The sequence below is a fragment of the Malaclemys terrapin genome, chromosome 14, assembly GCF_027887155.1.
Source record: "Malaclemys terrapin pileata isolate rMalTer1 chromosome 14, rMalTer1.hap1, whole genome shotgun sequence".
Taxonomy (NCBI): domain Eukaryota; kingdom Metazoa; phylum Chordata; order Testudines; family Emydidae; genus Malaclemys; species Malaclemys terrapin.
This window is the reverse complement of record NC_071518.1, coordinates 27,189,478-27,213,211: the sequence shown is the minus strand read 5'-3', so window position 1 is coordinate 27,213,211 and position 23,734 is coordinate 27,189,478. Positions and strand designations below refer to the sequence as shown.

The window sequence follows — 23,734 nt, the reverse complement described above, 5'->3', positions numbered from 1 at the left end:
GCTGAGAACAGGCAGGGCATAATTAGTTCTCCAAAGAGCCTGTAAAAGCTGCCTCACAAATAGAACATGGCTTGGATTTAGCTCCATATTTGCACAGCTCAATATCTGAATCAGAAGAAAGACAAGAAAGAAAGATTGCATGCTACTGCTGGACAAAACGGAAAGAAAGATCAGGAGCCAAGTGAACAGCCACTTGACTGCTCTTGCAGAAGCAGAAGATCTGGCAGAAGGCCGGAGAAGGGGTATGGATAGCATGGCTGTGCTACAGCTTCTCACTGCCTGCAGAAACTGCAGACAGGAGGGGACTAGCACAGAGGTATCAGAGTTGTAGGATGCAGAATGACCTCCTGCATAACACAGGTCATAGGTCTTCCCTGAATTAATTCCTGTTTGAACTAGAGCATTCTTGAAGAATAACCACCAAGTTAATTTTTCAACAATTAATTTCTCTAACTTTTACTGCAAAAAATATTTTATTAAAAAGTCTGCTAGTTCACACTTAGGAATGATTTGTATATTCACAATGGACAAACTCGACATTGTCCAAAAAGGAAAACCACACATAGAAGCCGGGAGTAAAATCTCCTCTTACAGAGGAATAAAGTAATATATTTTTTCTTCTCCACACTGGGACTAGGACACTGAACAACAAAGCAAAATACATCCATTCCTGGAATCTGGTAAAAACTCCTGGGCTGATAGGGGTAAAAATCTGATCATAACAGTTAAAATATTGAGTATTTAGAAGAATCCAATTTAGTGTTAGCTACTAAAACCTCTGTGGCACTGGCACAATAGCATCAGAACACTAAACACTTCAAATATTCCATTTCAATCATGCAACAAGGCTTAACAGGTAAGCTCTAAAAATACCCCCCCCCCCTTCCCCTCCCAAAAGTTTATACAATATTTGACATCTTTAAAGTGTTCAATTCTTCCCAATTTTATTTGTCTTTGAATAAGGCTCCACCTCACATAATGAATAAAACTGATTGGTTTTTAGATGTAATGTCTGTATTCCCAGTTCTCCAAAGCGGCCCCCCCCCACAAAACTTATTTTTCTACATTGTGTATTTGAGACACTTTTGTTTTCATGAATTGAACGAATACATTTTAAAACATTAATAAAAATTGTTTCATATATAAAAGTCCATCTTTGTCTTTATGCATCCATAATCAGTGACACTTCTTCAAAAACAGGTAACGTATTTTACAGGCATTTCACGGGTCTCAGTTTAAAATCTCTAACCAACACATTTGAGTAGATATCATTTAAACAATTTTTTAAAAAAATATTTTAGATCACATTTCAATACAAAACTAGTTGTATTTGTTATTAGGTGTATTACTTCCCCAAATCCAAACTTTTACCTTCACGTCGGAGTTACAGAAAGGAAGTAAAGCCTATTGAACTGATTTTCAGAAAGCTGAACACCCACAAAATGAAGTAAAAATCAGGCCGAATATCTTTTGCCGGTTTCTTCTAAACTAACTTCCACAATAGTTACCTGTCATGTAGGAATTTATTATACTGGATGAAAGTGAAATTGACATAGCTTTTTCTTTGATAAGCCTCGGAGGACAAAAAATCCAAATGCTAATCTATGTACCTATCATACTTTGCTCAGGAAACTTGCCAAAGCTGCCCTTTCAATTCTGAACACAGCTGACAGTATACCTTAACTTTCCTAGGCATTCAGCCACTACTTAGATCCTCTAAAAAAAATTCTAGGTTTCTTATGAGTTTTCTCAACTTTTTAGGTAACTGTGATTTTATTTTTTTAACTAATTTCTTGTGGTATAATTTTGTGCCAGGGTATATGAAGGTTTCCACACAATGAGAGTAAACTGTATTTACATATCCCAAGATTGCAACACCATTTCTTACCAGCACGAACATGACATTTCAAAGTAATGCAATACTTTCATATGCTGAATCCAGCTTTAATATTGCATCCTCCCAGAGAGTATAAAATATGCATGATGAAATGCAATGTTAACATAAAAACAGAACTTCCTCTCCCCAAAATTCTAGAATTCAAAACTTATATATTTGACAATCAATAAAGAAAACCTTAATTTAAAGTCCGTTTCAAGTAGTCTTTTTTCCCCCTAATGTCTCTTGATAGGCAATGAATCTTCTCAAATTCATTTTTACATTGTCAAGAACACACAACTGATCTGTACTGTACTGTCCTTTTCCTTCTTTCCGCATCTGCAATAAAAAAAAATACACGCACACACACATATATATATATATATATATATATAAAATTGAGAAGGCAGCTTTTCAGATTAGAACAGCCAAGCACTTCTCAGATACCCTCTGCTAGGATATGATGCTCCTGCCTTTCAATAATTACACAGTTAAATCTGTAACATGTATTTATCCTCTGTAGATATTTTAGGGAAAAGACCTAGCACTGCACTCAGAAATGTAATGAAGTGCAAAGCACTCACATTTAATGAAGGGTCAATTGGTGGAGTATGACAGCGCCTCTGCTACAGTGAATTTGTTGTGCCCTAGAATGATGGGCTAATAGATATTAGGCCATCCAGCAATAAACTATAGAAATAAAAGGTATCTATTTTAAAAGTATATTGGAGCTTTTAGCCTACTGGGTGTCACCTGGCTAAAGCAACACAATGCTTTGGAAATGTATCCCCCTTTTAAAGAAAAAAAAATTAATTTGAGAGATTGGAAGTTTCACTTGTATAATTTCACTTAACAGTACAGGATTCTGGTTAAGACCTATCTTAACTAAGCAGCAACAGGATAAGTATATGCACATTTGGACACCCATGCAAATTAAAACAAGAAGTCAAACTAGTTTCAGAAGAGGATTTCCTCTCTCCTCTCTAAAGGTTAACCATGTTTGGCCCTCTCTACCCATGGAGGAGTTGGCAAAATCAACGTACCAGGAGTTCAGAAAAAGATGGACAATAACTTAGAACCAAAGGTGCCTCATAGTAAATATGGGATTAATTCTTTATGCACATGGTTAATTTGACTGTCAAGAAAGGAACTTTTCTTCCCATCTAAAGCATACTAAGAGTAAGTGAGGTTTGGTTTTTTTTTGCTTTCTTCTGTGCACTGAATTGTTTAAAATCATGTGGGCATATTTCACAATTTCCTGGTAGTACAAGCAGCAAAACTAATCTCAAGCGTTAACTTAAACTGTGTTTTGAGGCCTTGGACTGGTTACTAGTTTGTGAGATGCCTACCCTTATTTTGAAGACTGGCTGGAATTCTTTCAGTGCAGGGAGCAATTTAATCTGAACTGCTGCTTTTTCAGCCTCTGTCCCATCTGCAAAAACATCAAAGAGAGCATCCAGAGCTTCTCCAGCTACCACAAGAGAAGAATCCTTCATAGCAACCTCAAGAAGAAATTTTCCAATCATCTGAAAAGAGATACTTATTTTTAAAAACATGGCATTATAAAACAATGGCAAGTAATAGCCGCTAAAGCAGTTTAGGGGTTGCTACCCATGTATTTTTTACCTTTAGTGTTTCAGCTGTATCTTCTATTTTTGCCAGCACGCTGCCAGCAATTCCCAGGATGCTAACTACATTTACTCTAACACTGATATTACTGCTATGAACACCAGCTTCACATAAAGACATCAGCTGCTCAGGAGTCATACACTGTTTAAAAAAAAAAGGAAGAAAAGTAAATGTCAGACAAATTTAAATTTCCAGAGAAACACTATTTCAGAGAAAAATCTTTAGGTCATTTGCTTCTATATAAGACAGACAAACTTATAGCAGATAAGCAGCATCTGTATATTATGAAAAAAGTTAAGACTGAAGATGGAATCAGCATGGAGCCAGAGAGGGGTCATGCTGCTGCTTCCAGGAGCTGCTTGAGATAAACGCCACCCGGAGCCTGCACCCCTGAGCCACCCCCACTGTGCCCCAACCCCCTGCCTGCCGAACCCCTCAATCCCAGCCCAGAGCCCCCTCCTGTACCCCAACCCCCTCATCCATGGCCCCACACCAGAGCCCGCACCTCCAGCCAGAGCCCTTATCCCCCACCCCGCACTCCAACCCCCTACCCCAGCCCAGAGTCCCCTCCCACACCCTGAACTCATTTCTGGCCCCATCCCACTACCCCAGCCCAGAGTCCCCTCCCACACCCTGAACTCATTTCTGGCCCCATCCCAGAGCCCTCACCCCCAGCTGGAGCCCTCACCCTCTCTCACACCCCTACTCCCAATTTCGTGAGCATTCATAGCCCACCATACAATTTCCATTCCCAGATGTGGTCCTCAGGCCAAAAAATCCCCCCCCCCCGTTGCAGGAGCATTTTTTTTCAGCAACCTTATTTATCTATGAGAAAAATTAGGATGAATTTTGTTAAACCTGTATTTCTAGCAGTGTTAATAAGCACTGTTACAACGCTTAAAACATTAAACATCAAGTTACAAGAATTTAGCGCTCTTTAAAGATGGGTTTGTTTCAAAACCATTCAAGTACAATCTGATGTAAATTTACTGAACCTGTATCTACCAGAATGCTCACATTTGTTAGAAAAACCTCTCACCTGAGATATATTCTTTGATGCCATTGTTTGCAAGAGAGCCCTCATAGCACTAGTTACGGCTTCCAGGAATTCAGTGTGTGTAGGAAATTCTGCTCAAATATAAACACAAAACCAAAGAGTCAGAACAAACTTCAAATCATTTTAAGGACTTTCTGCACTGAGAGCAGAGAAAAATTTCCTTCCATTCCACATCTATTGGTGCTGCTCCATGTTAAAACCTAGATTTTCAGAGACTGGGCCTCTAGCTTTATGGGTGGAAATTGCCAACAATTTCATGTTCATATTTGTATCTGCAACTTATGCCACAGATGTCTGAAGTCCTAGTTTTCAGACACAATCCAGGACTAGGACTTCTAAGTGACATCAAATATAGGTGTACAATTATGCATGCAAAAAGTGAGGCCTAATTAAGGCCAAACTGAAAATTTAGCACAAAGTGTCCCACACCAATATTTCAGACCATAAGTACCACTGGAGCACGAAGAGGAGCACTGCAAAGGAGCTAAGCAAGTATTTTAAAACTCACTTCCTAGCTCTCTTAAGAAAATCTGTAAGACGTCCAGTCTTTTTCCTGGGACTCTGAGCTCCAACATGCACCCAGAATATTAGCATCTCTACATTAACACCAAGAACGTTTTCACCTGTTCGTTTCCCCCTGGCATGCAGTAAACCCTGGGAAACCTAGGACTCGAACTGTGCCCACAAAATTTTGAATACTCAACTGCTCCCCAATACCAACTTCTTGCATGCATATTCTTCCGTATTTTAACACTTTTCATTCTCCCCTAATGTTCTTTTGTTGCTATTTACAGGCTTTTGCAGGAGTAAAAACCTGCAGCAGCACCTTACAGATTCCTATCCCAGTTAGGAGACTAGCACTTTGAACAGCTACTTATACAGTAGTCCACATAATTCACTACAGTGTTTTTAGGCCTGTCTACAATAACCGTGTGTTAGCATGATTATCTGCTACAGCTAGGAGCATCTGTCATCAGACACTCCTATTCACAGCAGAGAATCATGGGCTAATGTTGTTCTTGTAGTGTAGATGGACCCTTAAACTATTAATTTCCAGCATGCTTGTTCATCAACTGGTCACCTCTTAATCTGAAAGCAGCATTAGAAACTGGGAAATCTTCACAATAGCTCTCAGTGGTAGGGTTACCATACGTCCGGTTTTTCCCGGACATGTCCAGCTTTTCGGCAATCAAACCCCCGTCCGGGGGGAATTGCCAAAAAGGCGAACATGTCCGGGAAAAATACCGGCCGGGCACTTCCTCTCCCGCGGCTGCTCTGCTTCTCCCCGGACTCAGACTTCGGCTCTGTTTAAAAGCCAAGCTGCCCGAGCCAGCGCTACCAGCTTCGGGCAGCCCCGGTGCCGCCGGAGCAGAGCAGCTGGAGCCGGGGAGGAGAAGTGCCCGGCCGGGGACGCAGGGTCCAGAGGCATAGGGGCTGCCCGAAGCCCGAGTGCTACCGGCTTCATGGTTTGCCGGGCAGCCTCCAGACCCTGCGCCCCCAGCTGGGCGCTTCCCCTCCCGGGCTCCAGCTGCGCTGGGGAAGCGCCGGCCGGGGGCGCAGGGTCTGGAGGCTGCCCGGCAAACCGTAAAGCCAGTAGCGCTCGGGCAGCCCTTTTCGCGTGGCTGGGAGGGAGGAGGGGGAGTTAGGGCGGCGACTTTGGCGAAGGGGCGGGGCTGGGGCAGGGCCGGGGGTGGGAAGGGGTGGGGCTAGGGCCTGTGGAATGTCCTCTTTTTTTATTTTTTAAATATGGTAACCCTACTCAGTGGAATTAACACAGAAGCTTTTAGAGACATAGGAATAAGTTTGTTACTCCACAACAATACTGTTTTAAAAGAAAATTGTCCAACAGGTTTATCATCTTAATTCAAATCAAATCATCATCACACCAGGAAATTTGATAAGCAGCTTTGATGTTTAGTCGTAAATGTAAAATGTTTGGGGCAAATGATTAAATTTATTAGAGATATACATTTTCAAGAGTGGTACACAAAAAATACACACAACTTATGCCCCAGAGAAAGAGAGACCTGTTATATTTCCTATTTTGATAAGTATGCAAATACTAGAGTTTGTTTCAGCTTTGGAAATCACTTTGGGAATAGCTTCCTGTGATGCCTAATCTGAATTATAATGCTGGTGACATGTCATTTCAGATAAGTGAATTCTCTCACATTCAGATTTGTTTATACATACTCGGGAGATGTCCTGCTCTCCCTGACAATAGCTTGCCTTATGTGATCAATGGAAAAAACTGCCACCATCACAGGTATGACCAAATATAGATGTTGTGGTCTCACGTTAGGATGGGGCTCCCACACTGGTCAAGTCACTTTATATTTTAGTGCTTGCATATACTGATGTAAAACATACTATGCACTCCAAAAACTTTATTCGATCAGAGCTTTCCTAGATAAGGAGATTACGTGAGGTTTACATAGCTTGGCAGCATATTCCCAACATCATTTTTTTCTTACATTTGGAAGGCAGTGCAGAGGGGATTAGTAATAAAATTGTATTAAATTAAATGACATATCATTTAATATAAATGAACTTATAATTAAAATATATATAAAAATTATATAAAAAAATAACTTATAATAGAAGCAATCAAACCTTTCTGAGTTAAGTTTCTTTAATATTATGGCCTTAAACTTACCTGACTGAGAAAACACTAGCTGGGAGAGGTGCTGTGCAAGTGACTGAAGTGTTGAAGCTCCTCCAAGACAATCCACATCTGATACTAACAAAATGCTATGGAGACACGTTAGAGCTCTGCACTGTACCGTGTTCATTCTGGAACAAAGTAAATAACAGAAATATGCCTTTTGAGGCTCTATTAATAAAAAAATGACCAATATAAACAAGGAATTTTAATTTAATTATGCAATGTTGAGGTGGGGTATAATTTATCTGGGGATCACAAAGTATCTGTATGTAAATATTTGTATCTTGTTACTAAAACAATGTAGCAGACTTGTAAGGTCCAGTTCTCTAGGGTGACCCCACACACACTGAAGTATCAATGCAGGGCCGGCTCTAGGTTTTTTGTCTCCCCAAGCAAAAAATGTTTTGGCTGCCCCTCACCCGCACCCCTGCCAGTCCAACCCTGGGTTCTCCCCCCCACCCGCACCCCCTGCCACCCCAACCCTGGGCTCTCCCCTCTCACCCCACCCGCTGCCCCAGCGCTGGGCTCCCCCCTCGCCTCCAGCCGGTCCAGCGCTGGCAGGGTCAGGGTAAGCAGCGGGGCTCCTAGGCCGCGCCTCAGCACAGGGTCCCTCTAGCCAGGGCTCCCGCCTCCAGGACTGGGGAGGACAGAGCCGGGGGACCGCCCCGGCAGGGGGCTGAGGAGCCGGGGCAGGGCAGCCCCAGAGGGAACGGAGCCCTGGAGAGCGGGACGCGGGCCCTGCCCTCTATGGCCCCACTCCTGGCCGTCCTGCCGCAGTCCCTGGGCGGCTCTGGCTGCTTCGCCCAGCCCCGGCTGCGGCGCTGGGGGGCGGTTGCCCTGCGGCACCTGCAGGCGGCTCCATGTGCCCCGAGTGGCGGCCCCCAGCCTGAGTGTCCCGTGCTCGGAGCCTGCCCAGCCGTAAGGTGTGGGCGCTGCTCCCCGACGCGAACCGCAGTGGCCCCAGGGCGCCACCAGCGCAGGACACGCTGCTACTGCCAGGGCCGACTCTAGGCTTTTGCCACCCAAGCACCAAAAAAAAAAAAAAAAGGCTGGCTGGAATGTGGCCCCTGAAAATGTGCTGCCCCAAGCATCTGCTTGGTTTGCTGGTGCCCGGAGACGGCCCTGATCAATGTTTATGATCCAAAAAATCTTGAAATTGAAGATCTGGTGTTATATTAATAATTTAATTACAAATGCACTGAAAATTTTAAAAAGTCAAAGAAATTCCTACTTTCTAATTAACGGCTTCCAAGATGGACTGTGTGTACAGATGTCTACAGCAACACTGTTCGGAAAAGCGGTTTTTTCAAGAATCTGGAAAAAAAGTTTGGCAACAGGTTTTTTGGGGGTCAAGGACAGTTTAATGTTAGCTATTTCTTTGCTGATCATTCAGCAGAAACATTAACCTATATATTTATCCCACAATCCCAAACTGCCTCCAGTGCGTCCCCAGATGTCAAAAGTTCCAACCATGATTCACTCAACTGCTGGAATCTCCAGCTTCTCTCCTGACAACTTCTACGGTAGTTATGCCCTGGGTTTAGCATAAGATTTTTTATATTAAATTATAAAGTTCTTGTTTCCATATTTAATTTAAAACCTCTTTAAACAATTGAAAATGAATATGCTGCATAATTTCCACAATGCTGCAGAATCCAGGGACCTCACCAGAGATTTTAGGTTCAGTTTGCCACAGAGTACACGGGGCCTTGAATACAGTTAATCTTACGTAGACACCCCCTTTGTTCTCAATTCTATCACACTGCCATACTACTACTAGCACTACTACTACAACAACAAGATGAGGCATGTTACCTTCGCAACCCACAATTAAGAATAAGCTAGGCACTTTACAAATAAACAACCTTGAACTTTTGCCAATCCCTCATACCAAGTTTTTAAGGTTAAAAAGTTTAGGTAAGATTCCCGCAGCTGAAAGGATAGAAAGATTATCCAGGGAACCTCCAAAGATCTTCCTGTTGTTCACACAAAGAACTTGTTAGCAAGTAGGGAGGAAATTAGACAATCAAAGAATGACAGGAAAGGCTTTAAAAAAAATCAGATGTTATTCAGATCATCCAGTGACATTCCGGATCCTCGTTTGAAAGAAATCAAACTACTTCACCTGCACAGCTAGATGAAGCATTTTTCTGATATCATCAACCACTAATGGCAGAGTCCCCAATATGATTTTATAGTACATACTATCACTGAACAAAATGTTTGGAAGTTTGATCTTTTCATTAGAAAGGAACACCTTCAATGTGAAATAAGTCAATTTTCTTTCTAAATGTACTCAAACTTGCCTCAGATTTTACACCTAACTTGAAGTTCCCCTTTGAATTTTTGTTATTTTACAGTCAGTCCTATTTTCTTATCTCAAAAAATGTTTTCCTCTTCCTTGTCACTGCATGAAAAACCTACACACACAGGGGAAACTCACTAGCTTTTTCTGTGTAAAGTCAGGAGTGACTAAGCAAAAAAAAAAAAAAAAAAAAAACCCCAAACATTGTCAAATAAAGCAAACTAAAACAAATATTTTTCTCATGTTGCCAGTTACAGTTATCTGAGTTGTTACTTGTAAAAGTAGCAGGTGAAATATTTTTCCAGAAAAATGATTTTTTTAAGTTGGTGTCCTTTTAAGTACTAGAGGATTAAAGTTATTTTCCTGGGATGCATCAGTTATAAAGATGAATTAGAAATAAGTTTTAACAACCAAAAGCTTTTAACCTGTTAACAAAATATGGTGTGTTTTTGAGAAGGATCCAAGTATATATACATATATTTTAAAATAAACAGTAAGAGTCATGGCTCTGCTTCTGTTACAGTGGCCTAGAGAGCAAAAGCAAAAATTGTGCTAACCACAGAAACCTGTGCTGAGATTGGGGCAGGGAAGGGTAGGAACAAAAATAACTAGATTCATAGCTTCCAAGGCCAGAAAGGATCACCGTGATCATCATCTGACTTCCTGTTAACAGGCCATTGAACTTCCCTAAAATAATTCCTAGACCATATCTTTTAGAAAAACATCCAATCATGATTTTTAAATTGCTAGGGAAGGAGAATCCACCAAGACCCTTGGTAAATTGTTCCACTGATTGATAACCTACACTTAAAAAATTATTCCTTATTTCCAGTCTGAATTTGTCTAGCTTCAACTTCCAGTCATTGGAATGTGTTATGCCTTTCTCTGCTAGGCTGAAGAGCCCATGATCAAATATTTGATCCCCACGTAGATACTTATAAACTGTGATCTAGTCATCCCTTAATCTCATCTTTGTTAAGCTAAATAGATTGAGCTCTTTGAGTCTATCATTACAAGGCATGTTTTCAAAACCTTTAATCATTCTTGTGCCTCTTCTCTTAATCCTCTCCAATTTATCAACATCCTTCTGGAATTGTGGATGTAGTATGCCAGTAGCAATCACACCAATGCCAAATACAGCACTAAAATAACCTCTTTACTTCTACTTGAGATTCCCATATATGCATCCAAGGACTGCACTATAGCCTTTTGGCCACAAGATCACACTGGGAGCTCATGTTCAGCTGATTATCCACCACAACCTCCAAATCTTTTTTCAGAGTCATTGCTTCCCAACAGAGAGTCCCCCATCCTGTAAGTATGGCTTACATTCTTTGTTACTAGATGTATACATTTACATTTAGCTAACTGCTTGCTTGCGCTCCAGATTGCTCTCTATCGGTGATCTGTCATCTTCATTATTAACCACTCCCCCAATTTTTCTGTCACCGGAAAACTTTCAGTGATTTTATGTTTTCTTCCAGGTTATTAATAAAAATGTAAAATAGCTTAGAACCAAGAACCGATCCCTGCACGACCCCTAGAAACATACCCACTCAATAATGATTCCCCATTTACCATTACATTTTGAGACCTATCAGTTAGCCAGCTTTCATTGCATTTAATATGTACTATGTTAATATTATATTGTTCTAATTTTAAAACAAAAAGTTATGTGGTACCAAATCAAATGGCTTAAAAAGCCTATTACAGCAACACAGTTACCTTTATCAACCAAACTGGCAATCTCATCCAAAATAGGTATCAAGTTAGTATGACAAGATCTATTTGCCATCAACCCACATTGATTCGCATGAATGATATCGTCCTCCTTTAATTCTTTATTAATTGACCCATATCAGCCACTCCATTATCTTGCCCAGAATCAATGTCAGACTGAGTGGCCAATAATTACCTAGGATGTCCCATTTACCCTTTTAAAATATTGGCACATCTTCAATACTGCAAGCAGATCTGGTTGCCCCATCTCAACAATGATATATTGGAATTGGAAAAGGTACAGAAAAGGGCAACAAAAATTATTAGGGGTATGGAACAGCTTCCATATGAGGAGAGATTAATAAGACTGGGACTTTTCAGGTTGGAAAAGAGACAACTAAGGGGGGATATGACAGAGGTCTACAAAAGCATGACTGGTGTGGAGAAAGTAAATAAGGAAGTGTTATTTACTCTCTATCATAACACAAGAACTAGAGGTCACCAAACAAAAATAGGTAGCAGGTTTAAAACGAACAAAAGGAAGTATTGCTACACAGTCAACCTGTGGAACTCCTTGCCAGAGGATATTGTGAAGGCCAAGACTATAACAGTGTTCAAAAAGAACTAGATAAGTTCCTGGAGGATAGGTGCATCAATGGCTATTAGCCAGGATGGGCAGGGATGCAAAACCATTCCCTGAAGTGTCTCTAACCTCTGTTTGTCAGAAGCTGGGAATGTATAACAGAACAGGTCATCATCAAGTGAATTTCCTCTGAAGCACCTGGCATTGGTCACTGTCGGAAGACAGGATACTGGGCGAGATGGACCATTGGTCTGACCCAGTATGGCCGTACTTATGTTCTTAAATCACAACATTACCTTTTTCCAGTCTTCTGGAACTTCCCCAGCATTCCAAGACCTAAAATCAACATTAATGGTCCTGCAAGTTCCTCAGCCACCTTCTTTAACACTTTTGGATGCTAGTTATCAGGAACTGCTGATTTTAAAATGTCTATCTTTAACAGCCACTGTTTAACATCCTCTTGAGATATTAGTACACTAGAAAGAATGTTATATATGATATGATTAGGCTATGAAGTTTTTAGTGTTGTAGATACGTTGTAGCTATGCAGGATATGACACACACAAGATGGGTGAGATAATATATTTTACTGGACCAACTTCTGTTGGTGAAATAGACAAGCTTTCAAGTTCCACAGAACTCTTCTTCAGGTGACCTTCAGCTGGAGCTCAAAAGCTTGTCTCTTTCACCTACAGAAGATGGTTCAATCAAACATATTACCTCACGCACCTTGTCTCTATCTAGGTTGTGAAGGGTAGTCAGCACAGATGATTTATTTTGCCCTTCTTACAGCTTCTATAGAAATCTTCTCACTAGTTAAAGGCTAGTTGTTGAGGTTCCAGAACGGCTCATGCTACAGAATCAATCTAAGCACTGATGCAACAGAGAGAGCCTCCAAGTGTGTAGACACAGGGACTGGTGTACAGTGTTTAAGAAAAACTTTACTATAGTCACTTTAAAAAATGAACATTTCATATTTTCTGATGCCTGTGAAATCTTACTAAGATGAGTTCTGGGGACTCAACAGCAAACTCAGAATTGGCAAGTGGACTACCGAAATTAACAATTTAAGGGGAGGATGGGGGGGAAGAAGTTTGTGTTTATTTCAGTTTGCTCTCTGGCATTCTCCCCCAACCTGGCTAGGAGTGAAAATTGGCATTTATTCCCACGGCTTGTTCAATTTCCATTTTCTCTATGCAGGTCACCCTTAACATATCCAACTTGGAAAATCCTGTACAGTTTCAGAAAAGCCCAATATCTGACTTCATTCCTGACATACCGGAGGAATTGTCTAGTCCCATTTACACCACAGAATTATTTAAGCTAAGTCAACTTGTATGAATGATGCTGTATATCTAGGATTTTTTAAAAACGCTAAAGGTTGATTAAAAATCAATCTTCCTGTACTAAAGTTGGATTCGAATAATTCGTTGGTTTAAACTAAGGTCTAAATCAGACACAGTGAAAAGATTGAATCGGAGTTGTGATCAGATGATATACAGCGGTTCTACCTTCTTTGGAATGAGGTTGTTCATGAGTGCTGCGTGAACATCGGCAGAGAGGCAAAGGGGTGACATGGGCGGCCCACTTCCCTCATCGTAGGAGTTCTCCATAAACAGATCACTCTCATCACTGCTGGAGAGTTCTTCCCATTCGTCATCAGAGGGATCTGAGAATAGAACACAGATTTAAGAATGAAATCTGAAGTCACACACAAACTAGGCACCCCACTCCTGAATTATCTAGTATGCAAACCAGTGTCTGATGCCCAGTTTAACTCCAGAAAAATATTACAAGACAATCTCTAGGAACTAGTGCTCTAGTACATTTCAAGCCTACAGCCTTGTGCATGACACATACACAGTATCATATGAATTATTTTAACAAAAGGCTCATGTTTAGGTTAAGCTTATTCAATTTATCAAGTACTACAGGATGGAACATACTGCTGAGTTTGGTATATTTTTATTCTTTCCGAAACTGCATCTGTAGAGGGCAAGAGATATTTACATATATACATATGTAATATAAATATTATACATATATTACAATATATTTAGATATTTCCTCATTACAGATGATCCCCAGTCAAACCCACATTTGCAGCCCCACCTGACGACTCCTGCTCCCTGCCTTATGCCCCCATTGAGAGGAAGCCAGGACCTGGGGTGTGGAGTCTGTCTCATGCCAGTTCAGCTAATTCCCTTGGGTCCCCTGGTGAGCAGAGTATGTCTGTGAATTCAGTACACTGGCTGAAGTTCGGAAATCAAAATATCTTCGTCCCTAAGCAAACTGAAAATTAAGTGAACACCCATCTCTGGATTCCTCTTAATTTCTACAGACCTTATTTCTGTCTAATCATGGACTGTAATAACACAAGGGGGTTGTATTTTATAGTGAGTAAACCAACAGCAGGATATGCAGCTACCCACAAGAGATTTTCTAATTAAATGAGGAAATCTTATGAATTACTGTTCATTAGATGAGATATCCATTTAATAGGTGCAGAATTTTTCACATGGTAGAAATTACCAAAAGGAATACATGGCGTTAGTACGGTTTTCATCAGAACCAGCAAGATTTACTTAAGAAGTTATCACCTAAATGTGGGCAGCCCGGGGATCAAATTTACGTTATAGTCCGGAGCAACAGTGTCAGAGATTACAAGTTTCAGCTGCTCATTTTAATATTCCTGTTGAGGACTCCTCAGTTATTTGATTATTTTATTAACTCTCAGAAGAATGACTAATAAACCAGGATTGAAAAGAAGAGACAGACTAACTGCTGAAGAGACTAGTCAAAACTGAAAAAAAAAAAAAAAAAAAAAAAAAAAATACTGTTCCCCTTTTAAAAGGGAAGCAAGCTGTTTTCAAAAGAAGCTTCACGTATGTAGAGCCCTGTGAACTACCCGCACAAACCACATTGTCCGCATATAATTCCTATTGTCAGCAAAGTACAAAAGCTGCCTCTCCTCCCACTTTTGAAGTTGCATTCCATAATTCTAGGATGCGAAGACACTAAAGGAAAATAAAAGAGAATAAGGCTTGGTCTACACTACCCCCCCCAATTCGAACTAAGGTACGCAACTTCAGCTACGTGAATAACGTAGCTGAAGTCGAAGTACCTTAGTTCGAACTTACCTTGGTCCACACGCGGCAGGCAGGCTCCCCCGTCGACTCCGCGGTACTCCTCTCGCCGAGCTGGAGTACCGCAGTCGACGGCGAGCACTTCCGGGTTCGACTTATCGCGTCCAGACTAGACGCGATAAGTCGAACCCAGAACTTCGATTTCCAGCCGTCGAACTACCTGGTAAGTGTAGCCAAGGCCTAAGAAAGCCAATGCAAGATGAAGAAGATAGCTCCATAACAAGAATGTGATTGCACAGCAGAAGATCGATCTACTGTAATAAACTGAGGCTCCAATCCTGCAAGTGGATCCAGGTGCTCATGGAATCCTACTGACTGTCCAGGATTCTGCTCAAGAGCCACCTTCCTGCACACTCTATACAGATCCAAATGTAGGATCAAAGCCTTTAATAGCACTGAATGCCCTGGGACATAAAGAACGGGGGAGGGGGAGTGGAGAGGGCAGGGGAGAGAGAAGAGGTTTTTGTAAGTTATTCTTAAAAAGCCATCATCAACCTGAAAACCACATTTCCAGCTGAAAATGTTGTACCTACTATTCCTGCAAATAACCAGTAAGTAAGTTCACTAGAACAAAAAAATTAATGGAAAAAAAATCTATTTTCCCCCCAATGTACTAGGTATATTTGCACAGAATTTCATGTATTAATCAGTTGCTCTTCTGTTGGTGGTTAGTTCCATCACTTTCATGCATTGCTCTAGGGGAGTTTATGCACATTTTCTTCCCCAAGAGAGCGTTTATCAGTAACAGCAACAAAGCTAAAATTTAAGAGGTAGATCTATGCACATAAAGGAAGGAGGTGGGAAGAGAGGTGGGCCTGGGCAGGTTTAGTGTTGTTGTTCTCTTGCTTGCCCAGGAAACTTTCATAACCAAAACAAGGGATCAGAAAAGCCTTTATTTATTCCCCTCTCTCCCCCAATACATAAAAATGAAAGTCAGGGCATATTATTTAAAAAAGGGATCTATCAGACAGTTACTTTTTGAAATTACTTTCATGAAACTCAAGCTGACATTTTTACACAATTGCAAGACGACTGGGGAGGTTCTTAATATCCGCAAAAGAAAAATATCTGGTGCACAGATTAACAAAAACAGAGCTAAAGTTATTGTCATTATTTCAAATCTAAAAAAAGCAACTGGGATGCTTAACTGCAGCTGCTATAGCAAGTCCTATAGCAAAAATGGAGATAAAAACCAGATTATTATATATAAACCATGATTTAAAAACAAACTCATGATTCTCTGGCATCGTTGCACTCATAAGAGAAACTAAGAGATTCTTCACACAGAAGGTCCAAAGGATAAACAATGCACATTTCAATGGCGTTGTCCATTTCTTTTAAAACCAACCATTTATGACTTTATCATTTAGTGAGTAAGCAAAAGAGTTGCTGTTCCAGCTCCATAAAAAAAACATTTGCTACATTACTCTTTAAAACATTTCCCCCCTTTTTTTTTTTTTTTAAATTTAGAAGTATCAATGGTATCAGGTTCAAATTTCCCTCTGTGATGGTGGACCTGGATAGCAACACGTAGGGTGACCAGATGTCCCGATTTTATAGGGACAGTCCTGATTTGGGGGTCTTTTTCTTATATAGGCTCCTATTACCTCCCATCCCCGTTCTGGTTTTTCACATTTGCTGTCTGGTCACCCTAGCAACACCATAAAAAGCTGAAACCTGAGCTACAGTGCTCCCAGCCTCTAACTGAAGACGGAATAGCTATTGAGCCTTTGGCTCTGCCTACATTTGAAAGCCGGGCAAAACCTTCCTACCGTAGATGCAGTTATCCCAGCAAAAGCTGATACAGATTTCAGCCAGCAAAATAAGGTATGCCAGAAAAGCACCTTTTTTTTTTTGCCAATATAACTACAGACACTAGGGCTTCTGACAGCACCGCTATGTCATGAAAAAAAGAAAAATATCACACCCCTAACCAACATAGCTACGTCTGGTGGAACTTAAGTGGAGACTTGGCTTCAGATTGTGTATAATTTTGCTGAAGGATTCCAACAAAGAGGGAAGTTTGAAACTGATACACCTCAGATCTGCAATGTCAAACACAGAGAAAAAAGGATTAGAAATTAATATCTTGAGATTCTTTATGTACAGTAAGGGGCATTAAAGGATTCAAATCTCTGGTTTGTTCACTTTTAAGAATGGGAGGATTAGGTGGTCAAGTCAGATAAGATCCCAGAACAGTCCAACTAAATTTGCCATGTTACTAAAAATGGAAGCCTTGGTAACAATGAAAAAGCTGCCGACATACCTTCACTGCAGCACATGTTAACAATGATTTCCAGGGCAGTCTGCTGAGCCATCAGTAAGGCTGTCACTTGTTTCAGCTCCCACTTATCAGACTAGAGAAAACAAACACTTAATTTTGGAGCATAGCACTCTAGTTTTAAAGTAGCTAGACTGTCAACCAAAGCAGATAAAATACAATAATTGTGAATAGTTGTCACATAAAAAACTAACAAAATAGAGAATATCAAATGTTCTATTAATACTGGTGTGTGCCAAACTCCAGAAATTGTTTAGTATTTCGTTCTGCAGACTAACAGAACCTACTAATAGGCACAGATCACTTGTTATCCCGAAAGGTCTAATCTCATCATCTAAACCTGCCAAAAGCTCAGAGTTGTTCTGTTTTCCCCCTTTTCAATATGTCCGAATTCTCATAATTTGTAAAGAAGAATTACAGGTGCGACTGGTACCACTGTCTACTAAGGTTGCCGGGCACTTCCCATTAATTCAGTTACACTCTACCCCGATATAATGCTGTCCTCAGTAGCCAAAAAATCTTACCACGTTATAGGTGAAACCACGTTATATCGAACTTGCTTTGATCCGCTGGAGTGCGCAGCCCTGCCCCCACTCCCCCGGAGCACTGCTTTACTGAGTTATATCCGAATTCGTTTTATATCGGGTCGCGTTATATCAGGGTAGAGGTGCACTTCATAAACTTTAACCATGTGGGCTGAAATTTGACAGGCTGGGTGTCTGCCTCAGGCTGAATGTATTTTAAAAAATTTCAGCCAAAATGACTCAGCGGTTTCTGAGAATGAGGCTATTGTTTTGCCCTTGTTAAATTCTGACAATCTTTAATTTGAAAAGATTTAGCACCCCCATGCTTTGGAGCAGAGACCTGAAATTTGGCAAGGGTTGGGCTTCGTGTCAGGCATATGCCTTTTGCGGTCCCAATGAAAATCTGCCCAAATTTGGTCTAGTTGTAAGGCCTTTTGTAAACTGCAGGGTTAAAAAAAAAAGAATCCCAGCAAAATCATGGGTAAGGGTTGGAATTTCACAGGACAGGCACAACTGCCAAGCCCCTCTTCGCCTCCCACTCTGTGGGGAGGCTGTGGCTGCATGATGGGGGTTAGCATGATGGTCCTATGCCAGAAGGGGGTGGGTAGAGGAAGGGGGGAGAAGCCACACTCCAGCCCCAGCAGCCACTGCGGCTTCCTGTTTGGGCGGCAACCTGGCAGAGGAAAGGAGGCGGCACTGATACCATGCTGGTAGCTCTGCCTATAATTAAGGGTGAACCTTCCATTATAGGATCCTATTTTCAGTTTCTTATAACTTTGCCAAACTTTAACAGACCAGGATGGAATTCTCTATGCCAGGAGTCTGAGGCTGAATTTTTTGGGAAAGTTTCACCCTACTGCGAATGAGTTATGGGAAAATGAGATTGACAGTTAACCAAAAACTAATCAGAAGCATAACACTCCACTAAGTTCTATGTCAGCCACAATCGGCCATACTTACTGGAAGTAGATCTGAAACGTCATTTTCTCTTTTGACTTTTCCTTTAGGTGGTTCTTCCATTTCATCATCTTCTTTCAATACAGAGTTGTCTATTGTATCACTCACATTCTCCTCAGTTTCTGCCTCTGCAGTGAGTTTTAACCTTTGTGTTTCAGCTTCCTTCATGTGAATAACTGTTTCACCAGCATCCACCACTAGTGATTCTGAGAAAATCTTCAGGATAGCATTAATTGTGTTTGCCTGGCTACTGGATGGAATGGTGTCCTTTATATTCCAGACAGAGCCTAAACATGGGAGAGTTAGAATGTTAAAACCTTTAAGCGACATGGTGCATGGCCTTCTTGTAGCCATTGCAAAACCAGAACTTGTGCTAGCTATAGTACTCAGTATCTATGTCACATCTTTCATCAAGACTCTCACAGTACTTTTCAAAGACAGATATAGATCCCCATCTTACAAAAGGAGACTCTAAGGCACAAAAAAGTTTTCCCATGATCAGAGGCTTCATGGCATGGCTGAAAACAGAACCCATGTCCCCCAATTTCCAATCCCTTGCATTAACTGAGAAACAACTGCCTCCTTCAGAAAGGTACGAGTCCTTTATGAATTGAAATTTCAGAAGTTTCTTATAGACTTGTGACTTTCTGTTCAGTTCTTCAAGTGCCAACCTATATCGAACATTCAGGGCCCAAAACTGTAAGCTGGGGCAAACCTCATTATGTGAAGATGGACAAAATATTTCCATAGGGAAATCCTGGTGACACTTTGCCTGATAGATATAGCAGATCTTCAGGACACTGAATGAGTTTAATTTTGAGCTATTCGTGGTCTTAAAAGGACGAAGGGAGAGATTTTCTTCCACACTACATTGCTTGATTTTATTATTTGTCAGACCTATAAACAGTCAAAAAATAAAGAGAAATTAAATAAAACCCTCCCTTTCCAAGCACAGGTACTGAGTGCTTTAGACAGGAGAATTCTAGTTAATTGTACTTCAGTGTCAGAAAGCATCTTAACTGGAAGATGTAACACAAGATGGTGAAGCTAAAGGCAAAGCACCCAGTGGCCCAGGCCCTTTATATTGGGCTTTAAAAAACATGTTTGAAAACAGATTTTCAAAGTCCGTTTCAACACGCTTCCAGCTAAACCAATTTCAGACAAGTCTTGATTGGCCAGCCTGGACAGGCCACACTGTTGTAAAACTGCTTTCAAAAATCTCTGTTGCAGTGTAATAGGTTGGCCTCACACAGAGTGGCCAGATAAATCATGTTAGAAATGGTTTAAACATTGTTCTTGCTAAAACAAAGTTCAAAATCTATTTCCAAATGCTTCAAAGCCCAGCATAGGTAAGGTCAAGAGCAACATAGTTTCTTTAATATTTACTATTGCTTTATTTCCGTAGTAAGAACTAATGAATGAGTAACCATATTGGGACTGAAATCACAATCAAGAGACAGCATTGCCTTTAGGCATGATTCAGATATTGGCTATGTTACGCTATATGGTTGTGAAAGAGGACATATGAAACCCCAGGCTCTATGACAAAGGTATAACAGTGGCAGGAATAGATTTGAGAACAATCTACCCAACTCCTGCTTCTAAACTGGCACTTTGGCAACATCATAATTTGTTCCTATTACTTTGGCACGATGGAGAACTAAAACCTCTGCCGCTCCCATCCCACTTTACCTTCTATACAGCATGTTCCAAATATAAAAGTTAGGGTCCAGTTGAATCATACCTGCCGACAATGTCCTTAAAAGGATATGCTCCATGGTATTGTCTTGGGACAACATTATGGATTCCAATACTTGGTGTGCAGAAGTATTGAAAGAAGAAAGCAGCTCTGGGTTATCTTCCGTCACTGTCTGCAAGCAATGTGCTGTAGTGACAAAAACCAACCAAACAAAAGTGTATTGTTTTCAGATCTCTAACTGGATAGTACACTATCGTCCTGAAAGCTGCTCAATTTCAACAAGTGCGGGATAAAAGTAGTTTACGGTACTACACCGCCCCGACAATCTTTTTTCTACTAAAGATGGGTTTTCTTCTCCTTTTTTGTTGCATGAAAGATGCGTACAAACAGGTGAAAGTAACGCAAGAGCTTAGTCTTGCAAACCCTTTTGGGCATGAATAACTTTACCGAGGGAGCAGTCCCACTGAATTGAGTTACTCACATGCAGAAGTTATGTAGATAAAGCCCTGACTGACTGTATAAGAGAAACAGTGGAAGTGTTGTGAAGTACTTGTAACAATATTAGTTAGAGCAAACATTTTCAGAGAAGTGGGATTTTTCAATTGATGGTGCCCCCATTACAAACTCATCCCCTTTCCCTAAAAAAGCTAAATTAGTTTATTTTTCTCCAGAAAACCTTCCCTCTCCCTCAAGCACTACAATACATCACTCCCCTTTTGGAGTGAGAACAAGCATACAAGATTTCAAACTCCAAAGTGTAATTTTTAGAAGGAGCCTTTTTGAAGTTCTTATTTTCAGCTGTGACTCTATAGGATCATTAATATGACCTTATAATACAGTGTATTGCAGGGCTAGATATATATTCGTAGCTCAGACTACATGATGAACACCACTTACCTACTGAGATAGCCAGATCTACATTTGTGGAAAATTTCTTCAAATATTGTAACACAACATCCAAGCACCCTTCTTTATTAAATATAGATACTGCCGTACCATTGCACTCACTAAGAAAAACAAAGAATGATAAAACATTTTTAACTTTTAACAAAAGTCACTCTAATAGAACTCAAACAATTTATTCAAACATTTTATTTTTGGAATTTATATTTTTATTAATCAATTTTTTAAAAAAACTAACAGCTCCAGGACACATTTTCCACTTTAGGATGGTTCTTTTCCAGTCAGTAATAAGAAGTCATTGTTCCAGCACAGATAGTACAGACTCCTGAATGCCAACTAAGTTTCTAAAACCATCTGAAAGGTCCCATTTACTTTAATTATCTTACTGATCTTATTTGTATTTATTTAAATTGCCTCACCTATTTCACTTAGAACTAAAATATTAAGACGGGACTGTGACTTCTACAGATCAGAAACACCACAGAACTCAACCATGGCCAGGAAACTTGTGAGAATTATTATTTATCTAGTTCCCAAAATATGTTAAGTGCTTTACAAAACATGGTCCCTGTCTCAAAGTCACTTACATTTGAAATAAGACCTGACAAGTGACGAATACAAGAAATCTAGTTCTATCGAGGGCAAGGGTTACACAACAAAAGGTTATATGGCAGCACAGAGACTTGTGCATGCAGTTATTTTATAGTTCTGTGTGTGTCAGATACTAAGGCCCCAACCCTGCTACTACCCCATGCTGGTAGATGTCTGGAGCCCAAATGAAGACAGTAGGGCTTCAGATGGGCTCAAGGTTCCACCCCCATGGAGCAGCTTACATGATGGAGCCAAAATGAACAACAACAAAAAACAATTCTAGGTTGAAATTCAGTTCGAACTCTTAGCCCAAGTCTTTGTCAGATTGTGTCATCCCAATGTTTGCACTAGAGTTTCTATTAATATTGTTTCTGTTTCTCTTTGTGCAACCTATAATTTTCTTCATGTCAGTTACACAAATCAATGTAAATTAGTAACGGGACTATTCACATGCTTAAATATGCTTAAGCACTCATCCTGTATCCAAGCACTAAGGGGCACTGGGAACATCTGCAGAGGGAGGAGGAAGAAAAGAAATCCTCACTCTTTCCAATGGTGGCGCCTAATAGCTAAAAAATCATGGCTCTTATGTATAGCATAACTGGATGTGTTCCATTGCTACGAAGTCGCCCATCCCCACACAGGAGGTGGCAGGATTTGGCCCAACAGAGGAGATGCCTGCCTAAAACAAGTGGCATTTCTCTTTACAATGTCAGATAGCAGGAGGGAGGGGGAAGCTATTTCTAGCAAGGGTGGCATGATCCATCATTTTAATCTTCCCCTCAGGATTGCAGTACCTGGGGAAAGCACACAGTGGACAAATCTGTTATCAGGTTGTGCATTGCTTCAGTTGCCTTTGATTTTAACATTTTGCTGAACCCAGTCAGTGTCCCCTTTCTTTATGCTACAGATCTGCATAGGTCACTTTAAGCACTCTCTTCACTATTCTGTTACTCTTCTGCAGCATTCTCTCCATTACAGACACCCTAAAGGTTTACTAACCTCTATGTTCTATAGGTCTTAATTCTTTCCCTATTTCAATACTCCATATTCCTACTTAGACATTCTGCATTCTCCTTAATGTCCTCTCCCTCTAGATTCAGCACTCTTTACACTTTCACGGAGTGATCTCCAGGTGCTGATAGAATGGGCACAGGAAACTCCACTCTACCCCTTCAGTGGAGAATGCAGAGCCCAGCAGTATATGGGGCACCCTAGGTTTCCATTCTGTGGCTTTGCTATAAATATTAGGGGACTCCCATGTATACAATCCATGATTTGGAGCATTCCAGAACTCAAGAGGCCGGAATTCAACAAAATCAATTATAAAACTCCTCTTGGCTTCACTGAGCGTGTGATCAGGCCCACAGAGAGTAGTTTAATTGTAACAAAACATTAGGCTCCAGCAGCAGGGACTCAAGTGGGGCCTACATTCCCCATTGAGGCTGGGACAGCACTGGAGTCTCCTTGTTGGACTATAATGTTCCCCTACTTCTCCATTACAGAATGGTCCTACAGGAAATTTGGGAGGTGTAGTCTTCAATCTCCTATGAACTGCAGAAAAAGTCTTCATCTTCAGAGTGACTATGATACAGTAGTTGCACAAAAGCCAAAAATCACGGTTTAGGCTGAGTAGCTCTTGGAAGTCAGATTTCAGCACAGTCCTACCTGTTTGATTAATAATAATTTTAAAACAATAACTTTGTGGATCTTCAAGATCTTTCACTTACAAAATATGTTTTTTGTTATTTGCCATTTATGGGGAAAGGTATATAAATACATTTTCCAAGTTTGAAAAG

The 23,734-nt window shown here is 40.6% G+C and overlaps 1 protein-coding gene across 1 annotated transcript in view; it reads right to left on the bottom strand.

The window, feature by feature from the left end:
* Window positions 1–576: 576 nt before the first annotated feature.
* HEATR3 (HEAT repeat containing 3) overlaps window positions 577–23,734 on the bottom strand; it is a 39,919-nt gene continuing 16,761 nt past the window's right edge. The window contains exons 5-15 of the mRNA XM_054049350.1: window positions 21,339–21,448; window positions 20,487–20,627; window positions 18,746–19,029; window positions 17,247–17,337; window positions 13,346–13,503; window positions 8,459–8,541; window positions 7,219–7,355; window positions 4,545–4,633; window positions 3,503–3,646; window positions 3,226–3,402; window positions 577–2,215 (exon numbers count right to left, since the gene is read on the bottom strand). Coding sequence (XP_053905325.1) covers window positions 2,093–2,215; window positions 3,226–3,402; window positions 3,503–3,646; window positions 4,545–4,633; window positions 7,219–7,355; window positions 8,459–8,541; window positions 13,346–13,503; window positions 17,247–17,337; window positions 18,746–19,029; window positions 20,487–20,627; window positions 21,339–21,448 — 1,537 coding nt within the window. The 3' untranslated portion in view covers window positions 577–2,092. The remainder of the gene's footprint in view (window positions 2,216–3,225; window positions 3,403–3,502; window positions 3,647–4,544; window positions 4,634–7,218; window positions 7,356–8,458; window positions 8,542–13,345; window positions 13,504–17,246; window positions 17,338–18,745; window positions 19,030–20,486; window positions 20,628–21,338; window positions 21,449–23,734) is intronic.